We start from the raw sequence: 20,204 nt of genomic DNA on the forward strand, positions 1-20,204 counted from the left end.
AATCTCTAGGAAACTGTTAACTCACTATTATAATTTTAATGTATAGTATTTAACCACTGAAAACTGTTCCCATTCAGTATCGCTCATGTGACCCACTTGGACAATGAGCGGCAGTTGTTTTTGATAGTGTTTAAGTATGTTTAAAAACATGTCAGAACAGACGTTTTTGAAATGTACAGATATTTTGAGAAATGTATGCATTGTTTTATACTTCTTAATCTACTCATTACCATATAAGGTTAATATTGTACATATTGTTTAAAACACCATGTCATATACAATCTTATTTTAACGTATATTTTGGTCCATTTTGTATTTTTTAATTTAAGACAAACAGATGTGGCTTCTCTTGAACATAATGATCTAGTGTGTGAAACAGGACGCCCTGGTGTCACACTTGCCCGACAGTAAAGAGTTATTAGATCAGTGTATGTGTCGCTAATGGCACCCTATTCCCTATATAGTGCACTTCTTTTGGCCAGAGCACAATAGGAACTGGACAAAAGTAACGCTCTATAGGTAACCCATTGACATTCAGAGAAGCTTCCTGTGGTCTTGGGACTGTAAATGTCCACATTATAGCATGCGCAACAAACCACTCATCTCTAGATTTCCTGTGAACTTAACCACTCATCAGCTTCATAAGACTGGATAATATTGGCATGTTATTAACTTCATGTTTTTTTAAGGCAATATGTGCTTATTACAAAATACTTGTTAGATTGAGTTCAATGGATATGATCAAATAAACTGTCTACACTGTGTTAATCTTCCTCATTCGTTTAAACAGATAGCTTGTCTACTGATACAGAATCTGTCTCGTCCTATGTAATTACAGTTGCAATCATTACCCACACAGGGCAGCAACCAAGGCTCTCCATTTGTCAGTCTCTGGCCAGCTCTGCTTATGTTGTTGGAACTCAAGTCTTGATTTCTTCTGCACCATGTTCTTGGGCCTCCCTCCTACAATAGCACTCATTACTTACAGCCTGCCTAGCATGTCACAGATACTAATAAGCCTATTGAATGAGTTCTGAGAAGAGGTCCGCAAAATAATTATAAGGAAATAATGAACAAATAACTAACGCTATTTGTAGGGTGACATATGTTTGACTCAGTAATTGTACATGAAGGCTAATCCATGTCAACTATTTTATTACATTTATAGATCAGGTCACAAGGACTTTCAATTCCTCCAACCAATCCTAGACGTAAGATTAATTTTAAAATGTCTCGTTTCACCTGTTTTAAAAAAATCAAATGTACAGAACATGGATTCTTCAAACAGACTTTGGGACAAACGGTGAATAACTACTTCCCTATATAGTGCACTACTTTTGACCATGGTCCCTGGTCAAAAGTAGTGCATTATAATGGGAATAGGGTGGCATTTGGGACTCAAACTAAGAATGTACTGCGAACTGCAGGGCAAAGTCACTGAAGAGCAATGTTAAGATGTGCTTTTAATCCATTTAGATATCAAACTAGTAGCAAAGAAAAACTTCTACGAATGACTACAAATTACAAAGAGAAAGGATATTATCAAAGGCAACATTTCAACACAGTAGACCTTACTCTGATAAAGCAGTAAACTCAGCCTGTGACCACTTCCCATTATGTAAGGAAACAAAGAAAATATGTACCCAGCATTCTTGTGCAGCGGATTCATTCCCACATACAGTCAAAGTAGGGTTGCAAAATTCTGGTAAACTCCCCAGGAATTAGGAGAATCTCCCAAATGGGAATTCCTGAAAACCTGGGATTTTGGGGAAATTTACCAGAATTTTGCAGCACCTGTCCAAGCATGTGTGGCATTACGCTGAAAAGGAAGCACTAGGGGGAATGCTTGTTGGATGAAGTGAAATGAGGAGAAACAGAACATTAAGGAGCATCCAGCTGTTCTAGTAGAGTCCTCCTCCTCTTCTCCAGCTCTCCTTCACTCAGCTCGCTGCCTGATGTGTCCCAGCCACCCTACAGAAAGACATCAAAACCCACATTTTCCAACAATACTTATGAGGCGATGGAATGTCACATTTATCTGTTTAGAAATTAAAGCACTAAGCATCTCGTCCCCCTTAAGGTGTCATAAGTATTTGGAGAAATTCACTTGAAGTATAGTAGACCTTCACACCTGTATACAGGTTGAAAATACCAAATATGGGCACTAATTGGAACATAGTGGTTGTACAGTAACACGCTATACCTGTACACAGACAATCTGTAAATAGCACACCCAACTACCTCATCCCCATATTGTTATTTATCCTCTTGTTCTTTTGCACCCCAGTATCTCTACTTGCACATCTATCACTCCAGTGTTAATGATCAATTATTTCACCTCTATGGCCTATTTATTGCGTTACCTCCATACTCCTGTACATAGATTTTTCTATTGTGTTATTGACTGTATGTTTGTAACTCTGTTTTGTTGTTTTTGTCGCACTGCTTTGCTTTATCTTGGCCAGGTCGCAGTTGTAAATGAGAACTTGTTCTCAACTGGCCTACCTGGTTACATAAAAAATAAATGTCAGAGCTCTGGCTCTGCGCTTCACAGCTCTGTATGGGTTTTCACTGACAGCCGTTCTGAAATTCAGCACTGCGCGCGACAGAAAGTGGCCTCCGTCCCTCCCAGTAATTGGCTAACTTTAGCAAATGTTTTTATATGTCTGAGTGAGAGAAATGCTGTAAATTACGAGGACTATGTATTTTGACAGATGAGACGTTGAGGATTATAATAAATACCGCTTTGATGTCAGACAAGAAAGCGGAACACCCGTGAGACCAAATCGGCACTTCGCATTTCCACATCATAAAAATCATGTCATATACAGTTTATGATCACTATGTTTGATGTAGAGCTACATGATGACATACCCTTGGTTCGAATACAATGAGCCTGTTTATTGTTAAGAAAATGTACCGTGGCACACCAGCGTATGTGAGGGGAGCGAAGCGAGGAGCAGAGCGTGCCCAATTTGAATGGAACACCGAGCGGGATTCCCAAAAGGCAGGAGCGTCGGCCTTCGCCTGCTCCAATTTCGACAAATGAAATAAAAGTATTCTAAGTCACAGCCTATATGCACAATTTATACACTAATGATTTAATACAACAAAATGTTTAAATGCTGTGCGCTTTTAGGTTCTTACCAGCCTATTGTGTCGCACTTGCAAATGCTTCAATGGATTTCATTGTAGGCTATAACCTTAAAATAATATAGCCTAAATGATCAATTATCGTTCCTTCTAAGGCTCCCTGTCTAGCTCCTGACCTATTTAGAGTCATCTCCTGTTTAATATGACATGTAGCCTATTGAAATGATAGGCTACATGTGCTTCTTACATTCCCCTTTTCATGCTTATGGAAAGAGAGGGGGGACAATACATGCCTCCAACTTTCTCACTCATTATTCACGATTCATTCATGACTATCCATAATCATGTAGAAGTGTTCAGAAACATTTATTTACAATAAAAAAGTGACCACCACAAATAACATTCATTTCTATTGGGCACAACATAATCCAAAACAAACTACAAATGCATCCAATGAGTTCGTAGTCACAAGCTTGATGTAGTCATTGGGTGCTAGGAATATGAGACCAAATAATCACATTTTTGACTACTTTAACCCTCTAGAGTCTGAGCCCTGTATAACCCATGGGAGAGGTAGGCGGTTCTAAACTAACATGGAATTGTTTTAAGATGGTCATACAAAGGATCATTTAGCTATTATATACTTCCATCATTTTTTTAAAACCGGTACCTTCAGACGAGTCTTGTTGGCGTCCTAGGGGTAAAGGGTAAATGCCAATGCCAGTGTGTAAACCATTTGGACACCACAGATGTTTTCGTGAGACAATAGATTTTTGGGATGTCTCTTGGTCTGACAAACACCGTTCTAGCTCTGTTACCTTTCACCACAGATGTGGAAGGGCGATATCGGCAATTGTGATGATTGAGACAAAAAAATAAAACATTATCTTAAAACACAGATTTTTGTATTATGTTCATTTGATTTCTGGAGGGGCGTGACCATTGTACGCCAAGGGTTAATACAATAGTAAATATACTTGACACCCTCAAATGGTGGTGGGGGTGACTAGATACATAAAGTGCTTTACATTTCTAAATGGAAAATACCCTCAAATAAAGTGACATTCTGTACCATCTTAAATCCAAAATTAAAAGTTTTAGCTTCACTGTCCACATACATATGTAGGGGAGTCTACATAGTGACTCGTGTGACATTTGGGATGCACTAGGAGGATAGTATAAAATATGACCTCTGCACCCAGGATGAGCCAAAACGCTTCAATAGCAGTACAAGTGGTGTTTACTGGAATGTGGTATTGTTTTTTTAAGCTTTAAAAGCCCAGGCTGGGTTCAGTGACCGGAATGGGACGACTCACCTCCTCCTTGGTAGATTTCCTTTTAGGAGACTTCTGCTTGGAGTCAGAGCGACTCTTCCCCCGGGACTTGTCGCTCTCTTTCTCCTTCTCCTGGTCCTTCTCACGCTTGCTGTCCCTCTCTCTTCCTTTATCTTTTCGTTCGCCTTCAGATTCAGGAGACTGCTGAAAGGTCACAATACCCAGCACATGGTCAGCCATTGCGCTCCACTTTCTTTCCCCGAGTTGTCCAATCATTCCTCCAAAAATACAGTCCAGTCTTGAGAACCTACCGACTTGTGACGCCTCTTCTTTCCCTTCTTCTTGTGCTTCTTGGACTTCTTATAACTTCTCTCTGTTGACCAAACGGACAGGGATGTCAGAAAATGGCCACCACACATTTCTTCCACGTAAATGTGATGAGAAAATGCCTAAACGTAAAAGTATTATCAACGTGAAAACCACTGACCAGATTCACCGCTGGAGGAACGCTCGGACGGGGACTTGGACTGTGAGCGCTTCTTCTTCTTGTTGTGATAATCGTCTTCACCATCAGACTCCGAGCCCTGCAGAGAGAAGGGTGTGAGTAGGAGGGAGGTTTGTCTGGTCAGGTGCCATGCTGATACAGATACTGACCTCGGAAACTGAGTATGTAATTATATGAATTTGTATATTGTACCTGTAACCCCACCCCCCCCCAAAAAATAATTAAGAAATGACTAAATAAATAAACATTTGGTCACAAAACAAAATATCTCCGCAAGTGTATAGGGTGGGTCTATGTGTTGATTTGGGCCATAGAGGGGGCTTGGCCTGTGCGGTGACGGGGCATACTGACCGATCGCGATCGAGACCGGGAGCGGGAGCGCTTCCGGTGGTGCTTCTTGGACTTCTTGGAATGTTTCTTGGTCTTGGAGTGATGATGCTGGCACTCGTGCTGTGAGGAGAAGAAACAGCAGTCAGGTTGGTGTATAGTATGTCCTGATGATTTCACATGATTACACACATTCTTGGATACTTTTCCCCCCACAGAGTTTAAAAACCTTTGTGGGATAAGGGGCAGCATTTTCACTTTTGGATGAATAGCGTGCCCAGAGTAAACTGCCTCCTACTCAGTCCCAGATGCTAATAAATGCATGGAAAACTGTTTGAATGATGTCTGTGAGTATAACAGAACTCATATGGCAGGCGAAAACCTGAGAAAAATCCAACCAGGAAGTGGGAAATCGTTTGTAGTTTTTCAAAGCTTTACCTACCTAATAGTGTCTATGGAGTCAAGTTGCACTTCCGACGGCTTCCACTAGATGGCAACCGTCTTTAGAAACTTGAATGAGGATTCTACTATAAAGGAGAGGCTCCCATGAGACCTGAGTCAGTGGTCTGGCAGAGAGCCTTGATCTCATGACACGCGTTCACGAGAGAGTTGGCTCTCATTCCAGTGCTTTTCTTCAGACATAGGAATTCTCCAGTTGGAACATTGATGTTTTATGTTAAAAACATCCTAAAGATTGATTCAATACGTCGGTTGACTTGTTTCTATGACCTATAACGGAACTTTTTGAGTTTTTGTCTAGACGAAGTACTCACGCCTCATGAAGATTGATTACTGGGCTGAACACGCTAACAACAAGTGGCTATTTGGACATAAATGATGGACTTTATGGAACAAATCAGTCATTTGTCGAACTGGGATTCCCGGGAGTGCCTTCTGATGAAGATCAAAGGTAAGTGAATATTTGTGTTATTTCTAACTTCTGTTGTCTCCAAAATGGCAGATATTTCTCTGGCTGGATTGGGCTCGGGGCGCCGTTCTCAGATTATGCTTTTTCCGTAATTTTTTTATTTTTAATCTGACACAGCGGTTACATTAACCTGTTAAGCCTAGCCCTGTTTACTGCCCCTTCTGGAGGAATTGGGTACCCATATAAAACAGGATAAATTTTTGTCAAAAGTTGCAAATATATGCATATAAAAAATATTATCGAATAGAAAACACTCTAAAGCTTCTAAAACCGTTTAAATTTTGTCTCTATGTAAAGCAGAAGTCTCAGGGCATGCATTCTCCCAAAATCTGTCTTGTCATGGAAAAAGTTGGCCCAACTTTGACGTCATCTTAAACGCCTTCCCAAACAACTACCGCTCTGGGAACAGTTCCTACGTGTTCAGCGCGAAGCCTGCTTTCAATGGGGCTTCTCATTGTGAGAATCGCGCGCTCACGAGACGTTGAGCGTGCCGAAAGGTCTCGGTCACGCGAAAAAAAAGTGTACGTTTATGCGCGCTCTGCTCCCGCTCTCTCTTTTCTTCAGGATCAATTAAAAGACGTGTGTTTCGCTTCGTCCTCACAATTGCTGTACACCTTTATAACATGTTAAAGCTTAATTATGAACATAGTTTGACAAGTTTACTCGACATATAATATATAATTTCGACGTTTTGGTGCGCATCCACTTGAATTTTGCCTACATTTCGACCGAAAAGTGGCTATTTTGAGAACCGAAAGACGCAGACTTGAAAACTAAACGCTGTTTTGGTAAGTATAATCCCTTCCAGGTCTTTTGATGGAAGAACAGCAAAGGTAAGGGAATATTTATGTGTTAATTTTGGGTTTCTGTCGACTCCAAGATAGAGGAGGCATAATGATACATTTGGAGCGCCACCTCCTAGTATAGCCTAATGAACGCAAACTGTAACGTTAAAAATAAATGTAACACAGCGATTGCATTTAGAAGAAGTGTATCTTCCTATACATATGGAAAACATGCATATTTAGTCAAAGTTTATGATGTGTATTCCTTGTTAGCTGACGTTATCTGCCGGAGCTATTTCAATTCTCCTGACATTTTAGTAGCATTTTTTTGAACGATGCATCATTGTAAACAGAGATTTATGGATATATATAGCATATTATTGAAAAAAAAATGAATGTACCGTGTAACATGTTATATTACTGTCATCTGATGAAGATTTCAAAAGGTTAGTGAAATGATTTCTTTTTTAATCCTGCGTTTGTTGATTGCATATTTTTTCCTACTTGGCTATGCTAATGAGCTATGTCTGCGGTGGTGGTTTGACATAAATGTGCTATGTTTTCGCCGTAAAACATTTTAGAAATCTGACTTGTTGCCTGGATTCACAACGAGTGTAGCTTTAATTCAATACCCTACATGTGTATTTTAATGAACGTTTGAGTTTTAACTAATACTATTAGCATTTAGCGTAGCGCATTTGCATTTCCAGAGCTCTAGATGGGACGCCTGCGTGCCAGGTAGGAGCAAGAGGTTAAGGAGAAGTCCATCTTTAATTCTGTGAATAACAATTGTATCTTATCTTTTTATTTATCTTTAATTTGCTGTATTGGACTTGTTAATGTGTGAAAGTTCCATATTTCAAAAAATATTTTTGAATTTCGCACGCTGCCTTTTCAGCGGAATGTTGTCGAGGGGTTCCGCTAGCGGAACGCCTGCCCTAGAAAGGTTAAAAACCTCTTAAAGAGGCTGTGAATTTTCGCAGCTTTTTGTTAAAAATTGCGCAAAATTTCAACGTCCTGCTAGTCATGCCAGGAATATAGTAATAATAATAATATATGCCATTTAGCAGACGCTTTTATCCAAAGCGACTTACAGTCATGTGTGCATACATTCTACGTATGGGTGGTCCCGGGGATCGAATATGCATATGATTAGTATGTGTGGATAGAAAACACTCTGAAGTTTATAAAACTGGTTAAATCATGTCTGTGACTATAACAGAACGTGTGTAGGAGGCAAAATCCCAAGGAAAACTGTTCACAAAAAACACAAAAAAAATATCACTCCGCCAGTCTCTGAATTGTCTATGGCAAGGGAAAATAGATAGCGTCCAGTTTACAGTTCCTACTGCGTCCACACGATGTCGCCAGTCTTGGCAATTGGGTTGAAGTTAATCCTTGGTCAAATGAGAAATAGGCACTTCCTGTCGTCGAGTACACCGGAGGAAGTTATGGAAGGGAGAATATGGACCATGATTTCAAGACTTGCTGCTATTGAATATAGATCCCCCCGTGATCAATTTGATCGATTATTAACGTTTACTAATACCTAAAGTTGGATTACAAAAGTAGTTTGATATGTTTTGTCAAAGTTTATAGGCAACTTTAAAAAATGACGTTGCGTTTAGGAAAGCAGTTTTTTCCTGGATCAGACGGACTTCATAAATGGACATTATGGGTATACATGGACGGATTTAATCGGAAAAAAAGACCCAATTGTGATGTTTATGGGACATATAGGAGTGCCAACAAAGAAGTTCGTCAAAGGTAATGAATGTTTTATATTTTATTTCTGCGTTTTGTGTAGCGCCGGCTACGCTAATTATTTTGTTTACGTTCCCTTTGGGTATTTCGGGGGTTGCATGCTATCAGATAATAGCTTCTCATGCTTTCGCCGAAAAGCATTTTAAAATTCTGACATGTTGGCTAGATTCACAACGAGTGTAGCTTTAATTGAGTACCCTGCATGTGTTTTATTGAAAGTTTGAGTTGTATCGAGTACTATTAGTTGTCACTCTGAAATTTCCGCTGATGTTGATCCCTGTACAGGGACAGCAGCCTCTTGAAAATCTTCATCAGATGACATGTTACACAGTACATTTGTTTTGTTCGATAATATGCATTTTATATCCATAAATCTCGGATTACATTGACGCCATGTTCAGAAAATTCTCCAAAATGTCCGAAGGAATTGTAGAAAGCTACGCCAGATAACAGAAATAATCATCATAAACTTTGACTAAAGATACATGTTCTACATATAATTAAAAAGATACATTGGTTCTTAATGCAACCGCTGTGTCACATTTTTTAACATTACGGAAAAGCCTAACATTGCAATAATCTGAGACGGCGCTCAGACGTAACAATATTTCTACGCTATGTTGGAGTCAACAGAAATACAAAACTACAACATAAATATTCCCTTACCTTTGATGATCTTCCATCAGAATGTAGTGCAAGGAGTCCTAGTTCAACAATAAATCGTTTTTTTTTCATAATGTTCAATTCTAGTGTCCATGTAGCAGCATTTGCTACCACTTTCAGCTCAAATGCCCAAAAAATGACTTCTGGTCCAGGATAATTTTGCATCAAAACTTCCAAATTACATATTACAGGTCAACGAAACTGGTCAAACTAAGTGCAGAATCAATCTTCAGGATGTTATAATCATACAAATCGAATAGCATTCCAACCGGGCCATCCTAGTTCATCTGGGGCTGATTGGAACAGACGAAGCACTCCAACGCATACGCGCCTTCAAGCACCTGAATCTTTTGCGACACTTTAGTACTTTCCTTCCCATTAGGTCATAGTTCACAGCAAATGCTCCATTACACTTTCTACTGAATGATGACATCTAGTTGGAGACATAGGAAGTGTTTCCAGATCCGTAACTTGTTGGGAAGGGAGGGACGATGACGTCAAAGTTGCCCCAACTTTCAGGATTTCAGAACTAGTTTGCAAGATTGCCTGCCCTGTGAGTTTTGTTATACTCACAGACATAATTCAAACAGTTTAGAAACTTCAGTGTTTTCTATCCAATATTAATTATAATATGCATATATTAGCAATTTAGGACAGATTTTGATGCAGTTCACTATGGGCACGCAATTCATCCAAAGGGGAAATACTGCCCCCTATCCTTAAGTTTTAACTGTTATTAATGAATGATTTTTTTTTTTTATCCTGCTTTTGTCATTTTATCTTTTGTTGTACAAAATGGCCACATTTTTTCTTTGTTTTGGTGGTGGTCTAACATAAATATATGCTGTGTTTTCGCCGTAAAACATTTAAAAAATCTGACACGCTGGGTAGATGAACAAGGTGTTTCTTTCATTTGAGGTATTGGACTTGTTAATGTGTGGGGGGTGTAGTCCCTGTAGGGGAACCCATAGGCTTAACAAGTTTTAAATTAATCTTACCTCCAAGACATGCATGAAGTCTTTGAATATCCTTTTCCTCTCAGACTCCAGAGTCACGTCTTCGAACGCAGATTCTTTGAGGAACCTTTCTCGGACCTACGACATCCAAAGAGACCATAGGAAGTCAGAAAATAAAATGGTTTGCTTTCGACTATTTGCATGATTATCAAATCAGGTGCCAGATAGTAGCCCCTAACACCAATGTGTGTGTGTAAGGCAGCGGTGTCAAACTCATTCCATGGAGGGCCTAGTGTCTGCAGGTTTTTGGTTTTTCCTTTCAATTAAGACCTAGACAACCAGGTGAGAGGCATTCTATACTAACTAGTGACCTTAATTCAATCATTCAATCAATCAAGTGCAAGGGAGGAGCAAAAACCCGCGGCCACTCGGCCCTCCATGGAATGAGTTTGACCCCTGTGGTTTAAGGGTAATATATAATTTCATACCCCCTCCCAGGTGGCCTCTGGTTCCAGGGCCGGGGTGGCCTGCTTCAACATGCTCTTAAAGGTAGCCTCTTTCCTCTTCATCTTCCTGGCCTCCTCCTTCTCCCGCTCCCTCTCCCGAGCCTCTGCCTTCTCCAGCAACTACAGAAGGCGAGAGGGAGGGCACGAGGGTTAGAGGCACAGCGTGGTCAGTGAAATGATCAGCATCCCAAATGGCACCCTATTTGGTGAATTACTTTTTGACCAGGGCTCATATGTGTCTGGTCCAAAGTATTGCACTATCTAGGGTGTTATTTGGGACACAAGCCGGGTCTAAATGGCAGCACTCTTACACTGTTGAAGGCCAGCTTGATGTTGCCTGCGTCCAGAGTCATGGCTCTCTTGTCTGAGCTGATCACAGAGCCAAAGTCTTCAAAGCTAGTGTTGACCTCCACCAGGAAGTTTTTGTCCTACGGGAGGAAACAAAGTGACAAGAAAATAAGTTCATGAAATGCACATGAATCAAAAGTGGTTACCAGACAAGAGACACTGTAAAGTAGATTTCAATGCATCCCAAATGGCACCCTACTCTAGGTACTCAAAAGTAGTACACTAAACAGGGAAAAACACAAAATATAGTTCAAACGTAGGGCAGGGAATATGGTGCCATTTGAGTCTCGACCCCTAGGTGGCAGTAAATAACATCTCCCACCTTCAGGATATCCTTAATGATCCTCTTCTCGTCATGGTAGCGAGCCTTCAGGTCTTCCACATAGAACTTGAACAGATCGAGGGGAGTGGAGCCTGCAGAATAGACACCATAAACTAACATGCACATGTTATTCAAGACGAGCTCCGACAACACATGGTTATGACAACACCAGAGAGTTAAAAGAACCAGAGCAACAGAAGGACGATTTGACATTAGTAACGCAGTGGCTTAGAACGTGTGAGTGGGTGCGAGAACGTGACGAGTGCGTCTGTGCGCATGCAGAGAGCACGGCCGTTACCTGGCTGGCCCAGCATGTTGGCGAAGCGGATGTCTGAGCTGACGGTGGGGTACATCTCCATCCAGGCAGACATGGAGTGGAGTTGACCGTGGTCATGGAGCTCGTCCAGGAATTTCTGGGGGGGGGGGGGGGGGAAACAACACAGCTGAGCTCAGCAAATCAACTGAAATGACCAATGTCACTTGTCCACAAGAGGGATTTACACACAAAACATTCTCTCCTATATTCCTGTACTTTTCCAGTACATTGTTACAGTCAAACCCCTGACTGTCCAGTCTGGGTTAGTACTATTATGCGTTACATCTCGGTGACACCAAAGGGCTCGGTTTGCACTTGCCATTTTGTATCAGGATTGTCTACGGTCTACACAATGTTTCCAAAATGCTAGACGGTGGGGTAGGACGCCCGTCCTTCTCACCTGGAAGGACTCTCTGTTCTTGCGCTGTCTCCTCCTCTCCCTCAGCAAAGTCTTCTGCTTCTCGTCCTCCTCCTCCTTCTCCAGCGCGCGGATGTGCTCCTCAAAACAGATCAGAGCATCCTCCTTGTCCATGTCTGAGCCAAACATGGAGATCCAGGAGAGAGAAGAGATAAGACAGAGAGAGAAGAGAAGACAGCCAGAAGAGCGTCAACAGAGCACTCACGTCAAACGGAGTCACTCTTTTACCCACACAGCTACACCGGTGCAAACCACATCACCTGACTGGATAGGGCAGTCAGCCAGCGACTGCTGCTATTCAGCCTGTTCAGTCGTTCTCACATTCAAGCTTAATGACGGAGATGTAACGGTGCTGCTCTAGTTATATGAACGCAGAGCTCGGAGTAAGGATGTATCCCAAATCGCACCCTATTCCCCACAGAGCACTACAATTGACCAGAGCCCTATAGAGGGCAGCTCAGAAGTAGTGCCATGTAGGGAATAGGGTGCCATTTGGGACGCAACCCAGTATGAATGACAGCGTGCTGCATACTCTGGAGCTCCTCGTCCTCTGCGAAGGTGGGGTTGTCCAGCAGGTACTGCTGGGCCTCGGACCAGGTGGTGCGGTAGGTCACGTTGGCCATGTTGTCCAGGATGTTCTTCAGCGCCTCCCAGTTCCTCTTCCTCAGCTGCTTGGCTTGCTCCTGTACCAAACATACACACAGGACAAGGATGGAACAGATGTTAGTTAGGCGGAGGTCCACACACTGACAGAATGGTAGGGTTGTCAAATTTCAGTTACTGCAATTTTGCAACGCTACATAATATCCTTATAGTATTACTATGTTCTTCAGACAGCAAAGGTCCTGTAGTGGACTATATAGGGAACAGGATGCCGTTTGAGAGGCAGCCAGTAACACTGACCTTCTCCTTCTTGGCCAGGTAGAATAGGACATCTTCATAGATCTCCAGTCGGTCTCTCTCTGGGACGGTGCTCCACACGTCCAGCTCTGCAAACATCTGCTCTGCTTTCCTGGTTCACACACACACACACACACACACACACACACACACACACACACACACACACACACACACACGGGTGTGAAAATCCCAAAGTTCCCAGAATCAGGAGGGAATAGGTTGGGATTTTTTTTTGAAAAACACTTTTTTTATAATCGGGAATCCAAATGACCATTCCACAAGGGGGCAGCATTACACAAGCTATAATCATAACTTCTGATCTAGCCCGGCTCAAAGCACTGCTGCGATTGCACATGGTCCAAGAAAGACTCGTTCACTTTTAACTTTAACATGAGAAGAAACGTGTTTAAAATACCTCATTACGTAAGTAAACCAAATCAAGTACATGATCTCCATACTAGCAGTGAGGCCAGCGGAGAAGTAGTATTGTTAGGATGAGTGTGTTCTAAAACAATACAAATCAACAGACAACCTTGATGTCACACCCCCCCCCCTCACAGCTGTTCATTCTAGGCCAGCCCAGCACAAACATGGAGTCGCCACGACAACAGTGGCCTCCAAACTGGCTGGTTGTCAAGGTCACCAGCCGATCACTTTCCCTTGAGCCATGTCAGTGACTTTTACAGTTCACACCCAGACAAAGAGGTACACACACACACAGAGAGACAGGGAGACTGCATGGTAATGAATGTGGTGGATTCAAATGCAGGGGAAGTCAAAATCCTCAAATCTATCTGATAAAGCAACGTTTCATTTTAGGGTTGGGGGAAGTTCATAAACCAATCTGCCTGTGATTTATTCAGGATGTGTACTATTAGTGTACACTCATCCGCAAACAATACATCTGGTATGGCTAGATATGGAATATGGACTGACCATAAAACAAGAGCATAGAGAGGTCGATGATTAAGTGGGGGCATATTGTCGGTGCTCCGGTGACACATGAGCCAGTAACTCACTTGGATCACGTCTGCGTGGTGTCATTGATTATCTCAACAGTGCCACATATTGGCAACTCCAGGAACCACATATCAGTGACAGAAACGAAGACATATAAAGACTGAGGCTTAAACAGCAGCCTATACTTACTGGCCCTAGTGCACTATATTATTAAGGAATAGGGTGGCATTTGGGACACCTTGACTACGCCAAGAAAGGCACTTACTTGTATCTGGTGGTAGATGTCATTTTCTCGTGATTCTCCAAAAATCTCTGATACGTTTCCTTGGACTCCTTGTATTTGAGTCTGGCCTCCTCCTTCTCCTCTTTCTCTGTTTGCACCTTGTAAGCATTGAAGGCCTGCTTTTTCTCGCTTAATTTGGGCAGGGCACTTCATTGTGGAGGGAAGAAAAAAATAAATGTCAAACAGTTGGTTAGAAAAGTAATTGAATATTCATGTACGACATAAGCATAATCAGAAATGCAAAGGTGGGTGGGTACCTGTAGCGTGGGTCATTGATGATCATTTTCATGGCTTGTTCCCAAGACGCATTGGATGAAACGCCCTGAAATTTTAAAAAGAGGATATTTAGCGTTAAGAGTTTACACTCAAATCACCTCAGCTGTACAATCTGCATTACAGCTCATAATGTAGCAAAGCTGTGCATGAGGGCAGCTTATGTCACCATCAACAGCAAACAATACCCACACAAGTGGCTCAGGTAGTGCAGCTCATCCAGGATAGCACATCAATATGAGCTGTGGCAAGAAGGTTTGCTGTGTCTGTCAGCGTAGTGTCCAGAGCATGGAGGCGCTACCAGGAGACAGGCCAGTACATCAGGAGACGTGGAGGAGGCCGTAGGAGGGCAACAACCCAGCAGCAGGACCGCTACCTCCGCCTTTGTGCAAGGAGGAGCAGGAGGAGAACTGCCAGAGCCCTGCAAAATGACCTCCAGCAGACCACAAATGTGCATGTGTCTGCTCAAATGGTCAGAAACAGACTCCATGAGGGTGGTATGAGGGCCCGACGTCCACAGGTGGGGGTTGTGCTTACAGCCCAACACCGTGCAGGACGTTTGGCATTTGCCAGAGAACACCAAGATTGGCAAATTCGCCACTGGCGCCCTGTGCTCTTCAGAGATGAAAGCAGGTTCACACTGAGCACATGTGACAGTCTGGAGACGCTGTGGAGAACGTTCTGCTGCCTGAAACATCCTCAAGCATGACCGGTTTGGCGGTGGGTGGGTCAGTCATGGTGTGGGGTGGCATTTCTTTGGGTGCTGCACAGCCCTCCATGTGCTCGCCAGAGGTAGCCTGACTGCCATTAGGTACAGAGATGAGACCCTCAGACCCTTTGTGAGATCATATGCTGGTGTGGTTGGCCCTGGGTTCCTCCTAATGCAAGACAATGCTAGACCTCATGTGGCTGGAGTGTGTCAGCAGTTCCTGCAAGAGGAAGGCATTGATGCTATGGACTGGCCCGCCCGTTCCCCAGACCTGAATCCAATTGAGCACATCTGGGACATCTTGTCTCGCTCCATCCACCAACGCCACGTTGCACCACAGACTGTCCAGGAGTTGGCGGATGCTTTAGTCCAGGTCTGGGAGGAGATCCCTCAGGAGACCATCTGCCACCTCGTCAGGAACATGCCCAGGCATTGTAGGGAGGTCATACAGGTACGTGAAGGCCACACACACTACTGAGCCTCATTTTGACTTGTTTTAAGGACATTACATCAAAGTTGGATCAGCCTGTAGTGTGGTTTTCCACTTTAATTTTGAGTGAGACTCCAAATCCAGACCTCCATGGGTTGATAAATTGATTTCCATTGATAATTGTGTGATTTTGTTGTCAGCACATTCAACTATGTAAAGAAAAAAGTATTTAATAAGAATATTTCATTCATTCAGATCTAGGATGTTATTTTAGTGTTCCCTTTATTTTTTTGAGCAGTGTATATGTATTTTAACCCAGTTCTGCCATTTATGGGAACATGTGTAGCCTATTTAAAAGATGTAACTTGGTGCTGAGATTCTCTGGCTTGTTCCAGCCAAGGCCATACATTTTCTTCAAGCTGCAATATGGAACTTTTGGGCCAAATTCACATATAAATCTGAGTCAGATCTGTAACTCTCATTGAAACCAAGTCTAAGAAGTGATCTGTTCCATGTGATATATCTATGATTCCAGTTCTTAAGTTTTTTTATTATATAGTCTTTCACTTTTATACACCACCTTCAAACAACTAAAGATATAATATCTTTGTTATGGAAAATATATTTTGGTGGTTTAGATGGTACAATTATTTTCTATACTATACTTGCTTGTTTTGTCATATAAACTGAAATTACAATTTTAGTAACCAGGAAATGGCAGAGCGATTTCTGCATAGTCCATCTTTAATTACTAATAGATGCAGGGTTAAGAGGGGTTGAGTACCAATAATTTAAAGAAATGCCAGAGAGATAGCTTACGTAAGTGGCCTTTTTGCCTGCCTTTCTCCAGTAGAGCGACTCATTCATCCATTATGAACAGATGATTTCTGGGCATGCATTTGCCTTGTCACAGTCCATGTCCCAAATGGCCCCCTGTTCCCTACAAAGTGCACTTGTCAAAAGTAGCGCACTCTACAGGGAACAGGCTGCTATTTGAGACACAACCAGAGTTATTCTAACCCAGTGGAGCATGCCACTCTCCGCTGTCTTAATCCAGGCCCGTGCCTTCATCCAATAACGCTAATCATAAAGACGGAGTCATTAAGATCTCGCAGGGAAACGGTGAAAGCAATCTCAGAGGAGAGCTTTGTGCACCAAATTAAAAAGACCTAAATATAGCTGTGCTGAGCCACCTCCTCGGTCAAAAACAACACATCCACTGCCACAGCAACAGGAGGCGCGGTGAGGATTAGCAATCATGCTAAAACCTGAGAGTGCTCACGATGAGGCGAGACTGATTCAGTCCAGGAGGGCCATATTGGTAAACAATCTTTAGGTGGAGTCCTTACAGCACTACGAGCACCTTATCAAACCGGATGAAAGTGGTTCTCAGACAAAAGTGTGTGTTTGAGGTTCATTTTGTTGGCTAGCTAGGAGAGCTGCAACTGACTCAGTGGCCATGTGGTTAGTGTCTGCCCTGAGATTGGAAGGTTGTGAGTTCAATCCCTGGCCAAGTCAAACCAAAAGACTCAGCATTAAGCACTCAGCATTAAGGAGATAGACTAGTGTCCTGTACAAGTACAACCCCTGGACATCAAGCTGCCTCACGCTACAGAAGTTGCCTCACGCTACAGAAACAGGAGCTAGGCTCCTGCCCTATGAGGTGTTCCAGCTCGCACAAGCTTCATTGACACACTGCCTTTATGAGTGAGATGTAATGTTCAGATTGTAAATTCCAATAACCAACTGAGCAGCAGGAGAGCTATGGAATCCTCACCTTCTCCTTCAGGAGCTCCTTAAAGGCCTGCTTGGCCTCTTCTTTCGTGTTCCACTTGTATGTTTTCTTCACCAGCTCTGGCCTCTCATCCTTCGAAGCGTCATTACTAAAAGGAGAAAGGAAGAAAAATATGAATAAGGTCCTCAGATAAAAACGGCACCAAGGTTTTTGGTAGTCCGATGGTGTGTGTTCTTTTTTTAGAGACATTTTTCTGGGTATTTTGAAGTTTTATTGGCAGATATAGACTAAAATATGAGATTGGGAGATAGGTAAAGGGAAAATGTACAGAATGTGAATGGTTGAACAGCACATACCGTCAGTGCCAGGGGCTGGTCAAGTGGTAGTGTGCCACCCATGGACCACATATTTCCCCATACCACTAGAGCAGCCCCTGGCACTGACGGCATGTGTTCTGATAATATAGGTCGCCCCACTGACAGGAGAAACTGATGTTTACCATAGGTTTGTACATTAGGGTCGGTGCCTTTACTACAGTCGAGTGAGATTCCTGGTGAGTTCATTGTAAAGCCCATGTTGCGGGCTTCTCTATTCTATCTGGGGGGAAAATGGGCTGTCTGTAGTACCTGGCTGAGGCCTCCATGCCGACCGCTTCTTCTGTGGAGTTCACAGGCGCCTCAGCGCTGACCTCCGCTACATGCATGGGCACCTGGGACATCTGTTCCTCCAAAACTGTTGTAATCGGCATCATGACCGGCATTTCCATCATCATGGTCGCCATGACAGCAGCACTGTCAGGCTGAAGGGTGGGGGCGATTACAGCGCAAGGAGCGCCTACCTCCGATGTCCTGCAATCAGTTACGTTAGTGATGGAGGACCTTGATAGTGCATTCCCCATGATGCTTTTAATTATAACAGGAGTGCCTCTTCAAATGTCACAATAATTAGGCAATTCCATACTAATAGAACTAGAAATAACAGATCAAAAGGAAATGTTTTTGATCATTTGATTAAGTTATGTGCTCCATCATCTACAACAATTTTTTATTTTAGGTAATATAAAAGGTAAAACGGCTTTGGCAATAAAGTCTGTAGAGTAGGGTTGGGCGGTATCCAGATGTTCATACCGTTCCTGTACCACACCGGGTAGACTGTATTACAGGCAGTGCACACAAGGGGCGCTATTTCCACCCCCCTCCCCCAAAATCCAGAGGGGGATGGACTGTCTCTGCTGTAACCAAGAAGTTTTATCTTGCAAGCTAACCACTTGACTAGCAAGATAGCAAACCAAATGCATAACTGAAGCCCTGAGTTGGAGATGATTTATTTGGCACATAGCTTATGGTTAGTTACAAGCTCTGCGGCGGGTGGGAGGACGGAGGGGTCAAGTCGCGGGAAGGACGCAATATCTGGACTGTAGTGACACACATTGGTTATGATTTAGTTCTTAGGCTAAGCTGTATGTAATTATTCTAATTTACATAGTTACAAAAGCCATAAACAACATTATTAAATCCCTGTTAAGAATAAACACTAGTTATGTTGTTTTCCTTGGTAAAAGAAAGTTGCGCTCAGTCACACAGAGTACACAATAGCGGTACAGAGCAGAGCTCCCAGCCTACCTCACTGAAGATGCCATCGGAGGAAACGATGACCCACCTAGAATGGTGGAGAGGAAATGAGGATTGCTTTCCAGTCCTGGCCAACGCCGCCCATAATACATATGCAGCTGTGCAACAAGCACTCCGTCTGAACGCGTTTTCAGTACAGCAGGAAATATTGTCACTCTACTCCCAGGTCTTTAGGTAGGCCTAAGACAGGGTATAAAAAAAACTAAAAGTTTGGGGTCACTTAGAAATGTCCTTGTTTTTGAAAGAAAAGCACATTTTGTGTCCATTAAAATAGCATTGATCAGAAATACAGTGTAGACATTGTTAATGTTGTAAGTGACTATTCTAGTGGGAAATGGCAGATTTTTTATGGAATATTTACATAGGCATACAGAGGTCCATTATCAGCAACCATCACTCCTGTGTTCCAACAGGACGTTATGTTAGCTAATCCAAGTTGATCATTTTAAAAGGCTAATTGATCATTAGAAAAACGTTTTGCAGTTACGTTAGCACAGCTGAAACTGTTGTCCTGGTTAAAGAAGCAATAAAACTGGCCTTCTTTAGACTAGATGAGTATCTGGAGCATCAGCCTTTGTGGGTTCGATAACAGGCTCAAAATGGCCAGAAACAAAGAACTGTCTTCTGAAACTCGTCAGTCTATTCTTGTTCTGAGTAATGAAGGCTTTTCCATGCGAGAAATTGCCAAGAAACTGAAGATCTCGTGCAACGCTGTGTACTACTCCCTTCACAGAACAGCACAAACTGTCTCTACCAGAATAGAAAGAGGAGTGGGAGGCCCCGGTGCACAAAAGAGCAAGAGGACAAGTCCTCAACTGGCAGCTTCATTAAATAGTACCTGCATGTCAACAGTAAAGAGGTGACTCCGGGATGCTGTCCTTCGATATTCTATAATAGTAATTTACAACATTAACAATGTCCACACTATTTCTGATCAATTAGGTTTTTTTGGGACAAAAACAACATTTCTAAGTGACCTCAAATTTTTGAAAGGTGGTGTAAATGGTTCCTCATTGTACTTTTAATTTAGTTTTAATTATAGCCTATTTTTAACCTCCACGGGATCGGTGATCTT

General features: G+C 42.5%; 1 protein-coding gene across 4 annotated transcripts in view; it reads right to left on the reverse strand.

Moving 5' to 3' along the window:
* Positions 1-1,138: 1,138 nt before the first annotated feature.
* The window catches only part of LOC124042106 (pre-mRNA-processing factor 40 homolog A-like), a 40,358-nt gene continuing 21,292 nt past the window's right edge, over positions 1,139-20,204 (reverse strand). For 2 of the 4 annotated variants that reach the window (XM_046360472.1, XM_046360445.1), the window contains 17 exons: positions 18,125-18,346; positions 17,541-17,646; positions 14,609-14,673; positions 14,334-14,498; positions 13,109-13,217; positions 12,738-12,888; positions 12,188-12,321; positions 11,770-11,884; positions 11,472-11,584; positions 11,113-11,229; positions 10,784-10,921; positions 10,338-10,433; positions 5,224-5,322; positions 4,855-4,951; positions 4,679-4,740; positions 4,410-4,571; positions 1,139-1,971 (listed from right to left, as the gene is read on the reverse strand). In XM_046360472.1, the coding sequence (XP_046216428.1) occupies positions 1,882-1,971; positions 4,410-4,571; positions 4,679-4,740; positions 4,855-4,951; positions 5,224-5,322; positions 10,338-10,433; positions 10,784-10,921; positions 11,113-11,229; positions 11,472-11,584; positions 11,770-11,884; positions 12,188-12,321; positions 12,738-12,888; positions 13,109-13,217; positions 14,334-14,498; positions 14,609-14,673; positions 17,541-17,646; positions 18,125-18,346 (2,041 nt within the window). In that variant the 3' untranslated portion in view covers positions 1,139-1,881. The remainder of the gene's footprint in view (positions 1,972-4,409; positions 4,572-4,678; positions 4,741-4,854; positions 4,952-5,223; positions 5,323-10,337; positions 10,434-10,783; positions 10,922-11,112; positions 11,230-11,471; positions 11,585-11,769; positions 11,885-12,187; positions 12,322-12,737; positions 12,889-13,108; positions 13,218-14,333; positions 14,499-14,608; positions 14,674-17,540; positions 17,647-18,124; positions 18,347-20,204) is intronic. The other 2 variants (XM_046360463.1, XM_046360453.1) reach the window with 2 other exon arrangements.

The sequence above is a fragment of the Oncorhynchus gorbuscha genome, linkage group LG01, assembly GCF_021184085.1.
Source record: "Oncorhynchus gorbuscha isolate QuinsamMale2020 ecotype Even-year linkage group LG01, OgorEven_v1.0, whole genome shotgun sequence".
NCBI lineage: Eukaryota > Metazoa > Chordata > Actinopteri > Salmoniformes > Salmonidae > Oncorhynchus > Oncorhynchus gorbuscha.